This window comes from Ranitomeya variabilis, chromosome 2 (genome assembly GCF_051348905.1).
Source record: "Ranitomeya variabilis isolate aRanVar5 chromosome 2, aRanVar5.hap1, whole genome shotgun sequence".
Lineage (NCBI taxonomy): Eukaryota > Metazoa > Chordata > Amphibia > Anura > Dendrobatidae > Ranitomeya > Ranitomeya variabilis.
In genome coordinates this window covers 358,427,558-358,440,110 of record NC_135233.1, presented here as the reverse complement: position 1 = coordinate 358,440,110, position 12,553 = coordinate 358,427,558, and the positions used below count along the sequence as shown (strand labels likewise).

The 12,553-nt window shown below is 46.1% G+C and overlaps 1 protein-coding gene across 2 annotated transcripts in view; it reads left to right on the top strand.

Annotated features, from left to right (window-relative positions):
• The first annotated feature begins 279 nt into the window (after nucleotides 1-279).
• Nucleotides 280-12,553, top strand: part of LOC143805904 (cytochrome P450 2C8-like) — a 294,471-nt gene continuing 282,197 nt past the window's right edge. For both annotated transcript variants that reach the window (XM_077285658.1, XM_077285655.1), the window contains exon 1: nucleotides 280-498. In XM_077285658.1, coding sequence (XP_077141773.1) covers nucleotides 319-498 — 180 coding nt within the window. In that variant the 5' untranslated portion in view covers nucleotides 280-318. The remainder of the gene's footprint in view (nucleotides 499-12,553) is intronic.

Here is a 12,553-nt window from a genome sequence, read left to right as displayed (position 1 = left end):
ATATGTGTTTTTCTGCTTGTGAATGCATATTTAATGTGGATCAATTTAGTATCCAAAAGAGTTGGCTCTATTTGGTGATTGAAACCAATTGATTCTGCTCACTAAAAAGTGGCCTGACGATCACTAACCCTGACTTCACGCCAAGCTGAGACTGAGTATGCACTGACAGCAGAAGTATTGTGCAACAGCTGTAACTCTGCACTTTACCTCATCTAACCTGGTTTTATTGATTACATGTTGGAACACTGCCCTGTACTTGCAAGAATATAAATACACAAGCATAGAAAACAGAAGGAGCTGTAGGGGCTGAGGCTCAAGATGGCTCTGTCTATTTCAGCAACGATTCTCCTGGCTACTGGAGTCACTCTCCTTATTTATCTCATGAAATGGTGGGGTAAGGTCAAACAGAAGGACCTGCCACCAGGACCTACCCCTCTGCCCGGCTTGGGGAATATCCTTCAGATCAGCACTACAGAAATGCCACAGTCATTAATTAAGGTAAGAAAACTTATTTGTAATCTTACTCTTCATACGGAACTGGTTATATAGTGATTCCAACAATAACTTTGCTGTGAAAGTAACAGTAGTTTCAGCATAATCCAGTGATAGATAAAGGAAACCTTAGGGATTGTGAGTACTCTAGGTGAAATGCCGAGAGACAAAGAAAACCCTATATTAAGGGTCACCTATCTAACCCAAGAAGAGGTATGAAACCTGCTAAATAAGATTAAAATAGATAAATCTCCGGGTCCCGTCGACATACACCCACGAGTACTAAGAGAACTAAGTAATGTAATAGTGTAGCGCCCCCACCGCCGCAGGGCCGAGGAGTACCCGGTACCGGGCCTCTTTGAGTCTCTGCTCTGGGGTTGTCACGGTGGCTAGACCCGGCCTGTGACCCTGCTGAGGGGCGTACAGTAATAGTTGTGGATAATGGTGATAAATGGTGCGGTGTAGTGCCGGTCGCAGTTAATAACGAGGACACCAAGTTGCAGTCTCTTTACCTCTTTACTGAAGATCTCTGCGTCCTCAGTCCGGAATCCAGATAACCAGGCTGCGCAAGTCCGGCCAGTCCAATGGCACCTCCGGAGTTCTCTTAACAGGTGGAAATCTGTGCCTTCCTTCTAGCGCTAGGTGTTGCGGTCCTTCCCTGCTGTGCTTACGGAAAGTCCCCACAACTGTTGTGTCCGTTTCTTAAGTTCCCTCACAACTCGATTAGATGATGTTCTGCTAATCCTCCGTCCCTCCCTGATGTTACGGTTGGGACGGCACCCGTTTGACGGGTAGGCTCGGAGCTCTTCCGGGACCCTAGAGTCGCCCCTCTCCACAAGTTGCCCCCCAAGACTGCATAGGTGATTTTGATGAGACAGCCCGCCTTTGACTGACTGTCCTGCCATTGGTTTAGAGTATTGCTTGAAGCTAGATATTGTAATCCTCCCTCGGCGTTCCGGCCGCCGGTTGTGCGCCTCAGTAGGATGTTGCCTCGGTCTTACAGCACGACCCCTACTGGTATTCTCCTTGTTGCTTTGATCTCGTTTCTCACTCAGCACAATCTATCTCGCTTCCAATCCCTCCTTGGGCACCGCCGCTATGCTGAGCAGGCACGGTCCCGTTACGTTCGCTCAAATTGCCAAGCCTCTGTCAGGATCCCACCCCTGACAGGGACCCTACCGAATCTTCTCCCGCAACACCCTCTGCCACAAGGTGTTGCCTGGCTCCAACCCAGTCAGCTTTCTGTCTAACTTCCTGCCCGACCCCCAGTTTACCCGCAATGGTGGGGAGTGGCCTAGTGAATAGAACCCTTAGCTCCCCCCGGTGGCCCGGCTGTGAAATGTATTGGTGTCTGTGATACCTGGTCAGATGAACTCCTTCAGTGCCATCAGACGTACCATAGCTCCCCTTAGTGGCGGAGCCACAGTACTGCAACAACCAGGACTCTGGGGCGCTGCACTCCCCCCTGGTTAAATCCAGTACTCCTGGACTGGGAAGAAAACAACAATACAGGTTAGCAAAAAGACATACAATTTTGTTGAGTGCAATAACAATAAGCATATTTGAACAGAGCTTCCCTTTATGGGAGGTGAGGACACTTGAACGTTACAAACATGGTTAAATATCATAGCAACGTGCTATAAATAACTTTTCTTACCCAACCGGGTATTCTACTTAGTACAAACTCTTGAACAATAATTTAACATCGCCTTTAAGGACGTACACTCTGAATCCGCTAAAGACCTTCTTATAATCACATTATAAGGCAATTTAACTTTTACATTCTCCTTCTTTAAATCTGCAGGACCGCCTGTCCTAACGGCACCAGACCTACTGCCTCTCCTTTCTTACAGGACCGCTCCTTTCAGCCCGAGCCTTCTGTCTTTTCAACTACTATACATAGTATAGAACATAACATTACTTTCAGTTTAGGATCAATGAGCCATCTCTATATGGCTCCTAAGAGGACTCACTAACTAACCCCAGTAGGGAGCACCTTTAAGAAGGTGCAAACTATTTACAAAGAGTTTGTATCATGCACTGTTCATGATTGCGGCAGTTCTGGAAACTTGTGCAAAACTTAGAAGAAGTAAACAAAACAATAGGGATCCCGGGTCAACAAAGGGATCCCTTTAAAAGTTAACCCAGGACGGGTTTAGCAGCAAACAGTAGACAAACAGTTAAGCAAGGAACTATTTACATTCTCGTGGTATCGAGGTTTATCCTTCCAAGTCTGGAGGTGGCCTCCGTGAGTACTGCTCTCCTCCCGCCACCACATAAAGGGTGTCTGCCCCCTGGATAGGGGTCTGGGTACTCACGGTTCTCCTCGGAGTGATGGTCCGCAGACATTTGGCACACAGGGAGATTGGAGCAATGACCGCTGGTCTTGGTGAATCATCGGAGGGTGGTGCTGTCACTTCCGGCTTGTATTTACGCACGTGCAAGGCATACCACCCTTTGTCTCCCCAGTGGCAGGTATACCAAACTCGGTCTCCCGGGTAGAGATCCCGGCCCGGGTGTCCCTCGATGAGGTGCGCCTCCACATCCCTCCGGTTTACAAACACTTCCAAGGCAAGACCGGGCTCCTTAATGAAGCCCCAACCTCCCTGCAGCCGGAAGGTGCTGATCATGCCATAGCGCTGCGGGCCCCAGTTCTCCTCGGCAGTCTGCCTGATCTGGGCTTTAGCTTGAAGGTCCTTCTCCCGCTCTGCCTGTTGCCGGAGCTCCTTCTTGCGGGCCCACTCCTCTTCCTGCTGGCGCAGCTGCTGACGGTATTCCCTCTGGCGGATGACCTCGATACTCTCCCCCTCCTCCTGGGCGTCCCCTGGGAACCCAATCAGGTTGGTGGCGGCCGCGCGGGTCCACTTGAAGGTCACCCATTCTCCCTGGAGCTTCACGGGCTGCTTGATTGGTCGCAGGGGGCTGTCGGCCGCCTGCAGAGTTTCCCAGAGCCTCTCGCATTCAATGCGGCTACACACCCGCCCGGGTGGTCGTGGTGGAGGTAAGTCCACATCCACTAGCAAGGGCCCTTCGATCGCCGCGGCAGGATCGGCGTTGTTACCTGCCTCCGGAGCATCTCCGGTGCCGGTCTCCTCTGCCGTCGGCTGTGGGATCGGTGCCTGGTGCTGGTGCGGCCCCTCGCCGGTGATGGTCGCTCGCTGGCACAGACTCCGGAACTGCCGGCACAGCTCCTCTACCTCAGCCCCGAGGATTTCCTGATCTGCGCAGCCTGGTAAGAGTTCCCTCGGCTCCCATTGGCAGGGCCTGGTACGGGTCTTCTCCCCCTCTCCTGGGTGACTTCCGCGCTCCATGCTGCCAATCGGATTCTGCCTCGTGGCGTCCAGCGGTTCTTGCTCCTCCCCGTCCGGAGGGCGGCCTCTCTCTCCTCCACCATCCCACACTAGGAGGCGGGCCTTTCTCGTTGATGGGCATATCTTCCGGACATAGTAGTATCTGTGAGGGGCGGGTTCCATCTTCGCGCCACTCTTCCAGGCTATGCCCACGATGACACGCCCCATCCTTCCTGCGCGCCACATAGTACTGTAATGGCGGCGGTTTTGGCGGGGAATGGCGCAGCACGGTCTTTGTAACAGAGTACAGTCCAAGCACAATAAATCACAGTTCCAAGGCACACATGACCTGATTCTTCAGGCTTAAGTAGATCCTGTTCGTGACGCCAAGTTGAAGCGCCCCCACCACCGCAGGGCCGAGGGGTACCCGGTACCGGGCCTCTTTGAGTCTCTGCTCTGGGGTTGTCATGGTGGCTAGACCCGGCCCGTGACCCTGCTGAGGGGCATACAGTAATAGTTGTGGATAATGGTGATAAATGGTGCGGTGTAGTGCCGGTCGCAGTAAATAACGAGGACACCAAGTTGCAGTCTCTTTACCTCTTTACTGAAGATCTCTGCGTCCTCAGTCCGGAATCCAGATAACCAGGCTGCGCAAGTCCGGCCGGTCCAATGGCACCTCCGGAGTTCTCTTAACAGGTGGAAATCTGTGCCTTCCTTCTAGCGCTAGGTGTTGCGGTCCTTCCCTGCTGTGCTTACGGAAAGTCCCCACAACTGTTGTGTCCGTTTCTTAAGTTCCCTCACAACTCGATTAGATGATGTTCTGCTAATCCTCCGTCCCTCCCTGATGTTACGGTTGGGACGGCACCCGTTTGACGGGTAGGCTCGGAGCTCTTCCGGGACCCTAGAGTCGCCCCTCTCCACAAGTTGCCCCCCAAGACTGCATAGGTGATTTTGATGAGACAGCCCGCCTTTGACTGACTGTCCTGCCGTTGGTTTAGAGTATTGCTTGAAGCTAGATATTGTAATACTCCCTCAGCGTTCCGGCCGCCGGTTGTGCGCCTCAGTAGGATGTTGCCTCGGTCTTACAGCACGACCCCTACTTGTATTCTCCTTGTTGCTTTGATCTCGTTTCTCACTCAGCACAATCTATCTCGCTTCCAATCCCTCCTTGGGCACCGCCGCTATGCTGAGCAGGCACGGTCCCGTTACGTTTGCTCAAATTGCCAAGCCTCTGTCAGGATCCCACCCCTGACAGGGACCCTACCGAATCTTCTCCCGCAACACCCTCTGCCACAAGGTGTTGCCTGGCTCCAACCCAGTCAGCTTTCTGTCTAACTTCCTGCCCGACCCCCAGTTTACCCACAATGGTGGGGAGTGGCCTAGTGAATAGAACCCTTAGCTCCCCCCGGTGGCCCGGCTGTGAAATGTATTGGTGTCTGTGATACCTGGTCAGATGAACTCCTTCAGTGCCATCAGACGTACCATAGCTCCCCTTAGTGGCGGAGCCACAGTACTGCAACGACCAGGACTCTGGGGCGCTGCAATAGACAAACCATTATTTCTTATATTTAGGGACTCTATAGCAACAGGGTTTTTCCACAGGACTGGCACATAGCAAATGTGGTACCAATATTCAAAAATAGCTGTAAAAGTGAACCTGGAAATTATAAGCCAGTAAGTAACCTCTATCATTGGTAAAATATTTGAAGGGTTTCTGAGGAATGTTATTCTGGATTATCTCAATGAGAATAACTGTTTAACTCCCTATCAGCATGGGTTTTTGAGGAATCGCTCCTGTCAAACCAATCTAATCAGTTTTTATGAAGAGGTAGCTATACTGGACCAAGCTGAGTCACTGGACGTGGTATATCTTGAGTTTTCTAAAGTGTTTGATACCGGGCCACACAAGAGGTTGGTACAAAAAATGAGAATACTGGGTCTGGGGGAAAATGTGTGTAAATGGGTAAGTAGCTGACTTAGAAAGCAGAGAGTGGTTATAAATGGTATATTCTCTAACTGGGTCGCTGTGACCAGTGGGGTACCGCAGGGGTCGGTGCTGGGACCTGTTTTCTTTAACATATTTATTAATGATCTGGTAGAAGGTTTACACAGTAAAACATATTTGCAGATGATGCAAAACTATGTAAAGCAGTCAATACAAGAGAAGATAGTATTCTGCTACAGATTTATCTGGATAAGTTGGAAACTTGGGCAAAAAGGTGGCAGATGCGGTTTAACAATGATAAATGTAAGGTCATACTCATGGGAAGAAGGAATCAATATCACCATTACACACTGAATGGGAAACCACTGGGTAAAGCTAACATGGAGAAGGACTTGGGGATCCTAGTTAAGTCTATGTTCACATTTGCGGTCTGCGCCGCAGCGTCGGGCGCCGCAGCGTCGCCGCATGCGTCATGCGCCCCTATATTTAACATGGGGGCGCATGGACATGCGTTGCACTTGCGTTTTGCGACCCATGCGTCACTGTGGCGCACGCGTCCGGGCGCAGAGGACGCAGCAAGTTGCATTTTTGCTGCGTCCAAAATCAACCTAAAAAAGGACGCATGCATCGCAAAACGCAGCGTTTTGCATGCATTTTGCTGCGTTTTTGTTTGCGTTGTGCATTGCGTCGCCAACGCTGCGGCGCACAACGCAAATGTGAACGTAGCCTAAGATAGATATACCTGGAGCAGCCAGTGCCAGGCAGCGGCTGTCAAGGCAAACAGAATCATGGGGACCATTAAAAGAGGTCTGGATACACATGATGAGAACATTATACTGCCTCTGTACAAATCCCTGGTTAGATCACACATGGAGTACTGTGAACAGTTTTGGGTACCAGTGCTCAGGAAGGATATAATGGAACTAGAGAGCGTAAAAAGGAGGGCAACAAAATTAATAAATGGGAGAGGGAACTACAATACCCATAGAGATTAGCAAAAATAGGATTATTTAGTCTAGAAAAAAGACGACTGAGGGGCGATCTAATAACCAAGTATAAGTATATAAAGGGACAATACAAATATCTCTCTGAGGACATGTTTATGCCAAGGAAGGTGACGGTCACATGGGGGCATTCTCTGGAGGAGAGAAGGTTTTTCCACCAACATAGAAGATTCTTTACTGTTACGACAGTGAGAATCTGGAATCTAACTATGTTACTATGTTACTCTATAAAATCACTGTTACATTGGCTAATTTATCACAGTTTGTTCCTCCTGCTCAGTTGGCTAAATACAGATGGCCATAAACAGCAGCCTATACTCCCCTGTCAAAATTACAGTGTGAAAGAAAAGAGAAAAAGAGGGGTATTTGATGCCCCCACTTCTTATGTTGGACTGATAAATACTTAAAAAGGAAGATATTATGATGATTATTGAAAGTTAGACAACCTGAAAACCTAATTCCAAAAAGATGTGACACTGTGTAAGATGATACAATTACAATCTATGTATATAAAAATGTGTGTGTGTGTGTGTGTGTGTGTGTGTGTGTGTGTGTGTGTGTGTGTGTGTGTGTGTGTGTGTGTGTGTGTGTGTGTGTGTGTGTGTGTGTGTGTGTGTGTGTGTGTCGGCAACCAATCACTAAGCATCTTTCATTTCACCAGAGCTGTTTATAAGAAGCTGAGCTGTGATTGGTTGCTATGAGCAACAGTTTTCCTTGTAGAAAGTTGTAGTAACTGAGGCCTATTATTCTTATAATTTCTATGGTGCTATCGTCCTTCTGTAAAGCTGGAAATAACATCATTTATTACTGTGCCGACACAGACTGCAGGTGGAGCCCAGGGAGAGCCCAGTATCATACAAGATAGGATTAGATACAAGGCTCAGCAGACTGTATCACACAGGATAGGATTAGATACACGACCCAGTATCACACAGGACAGGATTAGATACATGGCTCAGCAGACAGTAACACACAGGATAGGATTAGATGCACAGCCAAATATCACACAGGATAGGATTAGATACACAGCTCAGCAGACAGTATCACACAGGATAGGATTAGATACACGGCTCAGCAGACTGTATCACACAGGAAAGGATTAGAAACACGGCTCTGCAGACTGTATCACACAGGATAGGATTACAGACACAGCTCAGCAGACAGTATCACACAGGACAGGATTAGATACGTGGCTCAGCAGACAGTAACACACAGGATAGGATTAGAGACACAGCTCAGTAGACAGTATCACACAGGATACGATTAGAGACACAGCTCAGCACACAGTATCACACAGGATAGGATTAGAGACACAGCTCAGCACACAGTATCACACAGGATAGGATTAGTTACACGACTCAGCGGACTGTATCACACTTCATATGATTAGTTACATGACTCAGCAGACAGTATCACACAGGATAGGATTAGAGACACAGCTCAGTAGACAGGATCACACAGGATAGGATTAGAGACACAGCTCAGCACACAGTATCACACAGGATAGGATTAGTTACACGACTCAGCAGACAGTAACACACAAGATAGGATTAGATACATGGTTCAGCACACAGAATCACACAGGATAGGATTAGAGACACAGCTCAGTAGACTGTATCACACATGATAGGATTAGTTACACAGTTCAGGAGACAGTATCATACAGGATAGGCTTAGGTATACAGCTCAGCAGACAGTATCACACAGGACAGAATTAGATACACAGTTCAGCAGACGGTATCACACAGGATAGGATTAGATACACAGCTCAGCAGTCAGTATCACACAGGATAGGATTAGATACACAGCTCAGCAGACAGTAACACACAGGATAGGATTAGATACACAATTCAGGAGACAGTATCACACAGGATAAGATTAGGTACACAGCTCAGCAGACAGAATCACACAGGACAAAATTAGATACACAGCTCAGGAGACGATATCACACAGGATAGGATTAGATACACAGCTCAGCAGCAGGATTTGCCAAAGGAGAGGACCTTTTCATTCCAAGAATTCCACTTATTCCATCTGATTTGCCTTTTGATTTTAAACGCCTCCAGTTTCCACTTCGACTGGCATTTGCAATGTCCATTAACAAGGCTCAGGGACAGTCCTTGAAAGTAGTGGGGATTAGGGTTGAGCGAAACGGGTCGATCATTTTCAAAAGTCGCCGACTTTTGGCTAAGTCGGCGTCTCATGAAACCCGATCCGACCCCTGTGCTTGTCGGCCATGCGGTACGCGACTTTCGCGCCAAAGTCGCGTTTCAATGACGCGAAAAGCGCCATTTCTCAGCCAATGAAGGTGAACGCAGAGTGTGGGCAGCGTGATGACATAGATCCTGGTCCCCACCATCTTAGAGAAGGGCATTGCAGTGATTGGCTTGCTGTCTGCGGCGTCACAGGGGCTATAAAGGGGCGTTCCCGCCGACCGCCATCTTACTGCTGCTGATCTGAGCTTAGGGACAGGTTGCTGCCGCTTCATCAGAAGCAGGGAGAGCGTTAGGCAGGGTCCACTAACCACCAAACCGCTTGTGCTGCAGCGATTTCCACTGTCCAACACCACCTTCGGTGTGCAGGAACAGTGGAAGCTATTTTTTTTTTTTTTTCCCCTCAGCGCTGTAGCTCATTGGGCTGCCCTAGAAGGCTCCGTGATAGCTGTATTGCTGTGTGTACGCCACTGTGGAAACCAACTGCTTTTTTCAAAGCACATATCCTCTTGTTCCTTCCTTTCTGCACAGCTATCTTTTTTGTTTGTCCACACTTTTTATTTAATTTGTGCATCAGTCCACTCCTATTGCTGCCTGCCATACCTGGCTTACATTACTGCAGGGAGATAGTAATTGTAGGACAGTTTTTTTTTTTTTTTTGTTTTTTTTTTGTGGGAGATTAAGATTGGCATTTCTGCTACAGTGCCATCCCTGTGTGTGCCATCTCTCACTGAGTGGGCCATAGAAAGCCTATTTATTTTTTCCGTGATTTGTGTTCTAAAATCTACCTCAACACAGAAACACTACATCAATCAGTGGGAGAAAAATATTGGCCTCAGTCAGGGCTTGTGTGCCACTGCTGTGTGTGCGCTATCTCTCATTCAGTGGGCTATAGCAAGCCTATATTTTTTTTTTTTTTTTTTTTTTAATATTATTTGGTTTCAAAAGTCTCCCTGAAAAAAAAAAAAAACCTAAAAAAACAGTGGGAGAGTAATATTGCCCTTTCAGCTTGTGTGCCAGTCTTGACTCCTGGGTGTGCCACCTCTCTCCCTCTCATTCAGTGGGCCATAGAAAGCCTATTTATTTTTTTTTTTAAATATTATTGGGTTTCTAAAGTCTCCCTGAAAAAACAAAAAATACATAAAAAAACAGTGGGAGAGTAATATTGCCCTTTCAGCTTGTGTGCCAGTCTTGACTCCTGGGTGTGCCACCTCTCTCCCTTTCATTCAGTGGGCCATAGAAAGCCTATTTTTTTTTTTTTAATATTATTTGGTTTCTAATTCTCCCTGAAAAAAAAAAAAAAACCTAAAAAAACAGTGGGAGAGTAATATTGCCCTTTCAGCTTGTGTGCCAGTCTTGACTCCTGGGTGTGCCACCTCTCTCCCTCTCATTCAGTGGGCCATAGAAAGCCTATTTATTTTTTTTTTTAAATATTATTGGGTTTCTAAAGTCTCCCTGAAAAAACAAAAAATACATAAAAAAACAGTGGGAGAGTAATATTGCCCTTTCAGCTTGTGTGCCAGTCTTGACTCCTGGGTGTGCCACCTCTCTCCCTTTCATTCAGTGGGCCATAGAAAGCCTATTTATTTTTTCCGTGATTTGTGTTCTAAATTCTACCTCAACACAAAAACACTACATCAATCAGTGGGAGAAAAATATTGGCCTCAGTAAGGGCTTGTGTGCCACTGCTGTGTGTGCTATCTCTCATTCAGTGGGCTATAGCAAGCCTATTTTTTTTTTTTTTTTTTTTTTTTTTTTAATATTATTTGGTTTCTAAAGTCTCCCTGAAAAAAAAAAAAAACCTAAAAAAACAGTGGGAGAGTAATATTGCCCTTTCAGCTTGTGTGCCAGTCTTGACTCCTGGGTGTGCCACCTCTCTCCCTCTCATTCAGTGGGCCATAGAAAGCCTATTTATTTTTTTTTTAAATATTATTGGGTTTCTAAAGTCTCCCTGAAAAAACAAAAAATACATAAAAAAACAGTGGGAGAGTAATATTGCCCTTTCAGCTTGTGTGCCAGTCTTGACTCCTGGGTGTGCCACCTCTCTCCCTTTCATTCAGTGGGCCATAGAAAGCCTATTTTTTTTTTTTTTAATATTATTTGGTTTCTAATTCTCCCTGAAAAAAAAAAAAAAACCTAAAAAAACAGTGGGAGAGTAATATTGCCCTTTCAGCTTGTGTGCCAGTCTTGACTCCTGGGTGTGCCACCTCTCTCCCTTTCATTCAGTGGGCCATAGAAAGCCTATTTTTTTTTTTTTTAATATTATTTGGTTTCTAATTCTCCCTGAAAAAAAAAAAAAAACCTAAAAAAACAGTGGGAGAGTAATATTGCCCTTTCAGCTTGTGTGCCAGTCTTGACTCCTGGGTGTGTCACCTCTCTCCCTCTCATTCAGTGGGCCATAGAAAGCCTATTTATTTTTTTTTTTAAATATTATTGGGTTTCTAAAGTCTCCCTGAAAAAACAAAAAATACATAAAAAAACAGTGGGAGAGTAATATTGCCCTTTCAGCTTGTGTGCCAGTCTTGACTCCTGGGTGTGCCACCTCTCTCCCTTTCATTCAGTGGGCCATAGAAAGCCTATTTTTTTTTTTTTTAATATTATTTGGTTTCTAATTCTCCCTGAAAAAAAAAAAAAAACCTAAAAAAACAGTGGGAGAGTAATATTGCCCTTTCAGCTTGTGTGCCAGTCTTGACTCCTGGGTGTGCCACCTCTCTCCCTCTCATTCAGTGGGCCATAGAAAGCCTATTTATTTTTTTTTTTAAATATTATTGGGTTTCTAAAGTCTCCCTGAAAAAACAAAAAATACATAAAAAAACAGTGGGAGAGTAATATTGCCCTTTCAGCTTGTGTGCCAGTCTTGACTCCTGGGTGTGCCACCTCTCTCCCTTTCATTCAGTGGGCCATAGAAAGCCTATTTTTTTTTTTTTTTTAATATTATTTGGTTTCTAATTCTCCCTGAAAAAAAAAAAAAAACCTAAAAAAACAGTGGGAGAGTAATATTGCCCTTTCAGCTTGTGTGCCAGTCTTGACTCCTGGGTGTGTCACCTCTCTCCCTCTCATTCAGTGGGCCATAGAAAGCCTATTTATTTTTTTTTTTAAATATTATTGGGTTTCTAAAGTCTCCCTGAAAAAACAAAAAATACATAAAAAAACAGTGGGAGAGTAATATTGCCCTTTCAGCTTGTGTGCCAGTCTTGACTCCTGGGTGTGCCACCTCTCTCCCTCTCATTCAGTGGGCCATAGAAAGCCTTTTTTTTTTTTGGTTTTTTTAATATTATTTGGTTTCTAAAGTCTCCCTGAAAAAAACAAAAAAAACATAAAAAACAGTGGGAGAGTAATATTGCCCTTTCAGCTTGTGCGCCAGTCTTGACTCCTGGTTGTGCCACCTCTCTCTCTCTAATTGTGGGCCATAGAAAGCCTTTTTTTTTTTTTTTTTTAATATTATTTGGTTTCTAAAGTCTCCCTGAGAAAAAAAAATAAATAAATTAGGTGGGAGATTAATATTGACATTAGTGCTTGAGTGACAGTCCTGCGTGTGTGTCATCTCTGTGATTTTGTGCCACAGAAAACAGAGTGTGTAACATTGTGCCTGATTTTCCTTGTGGTCTC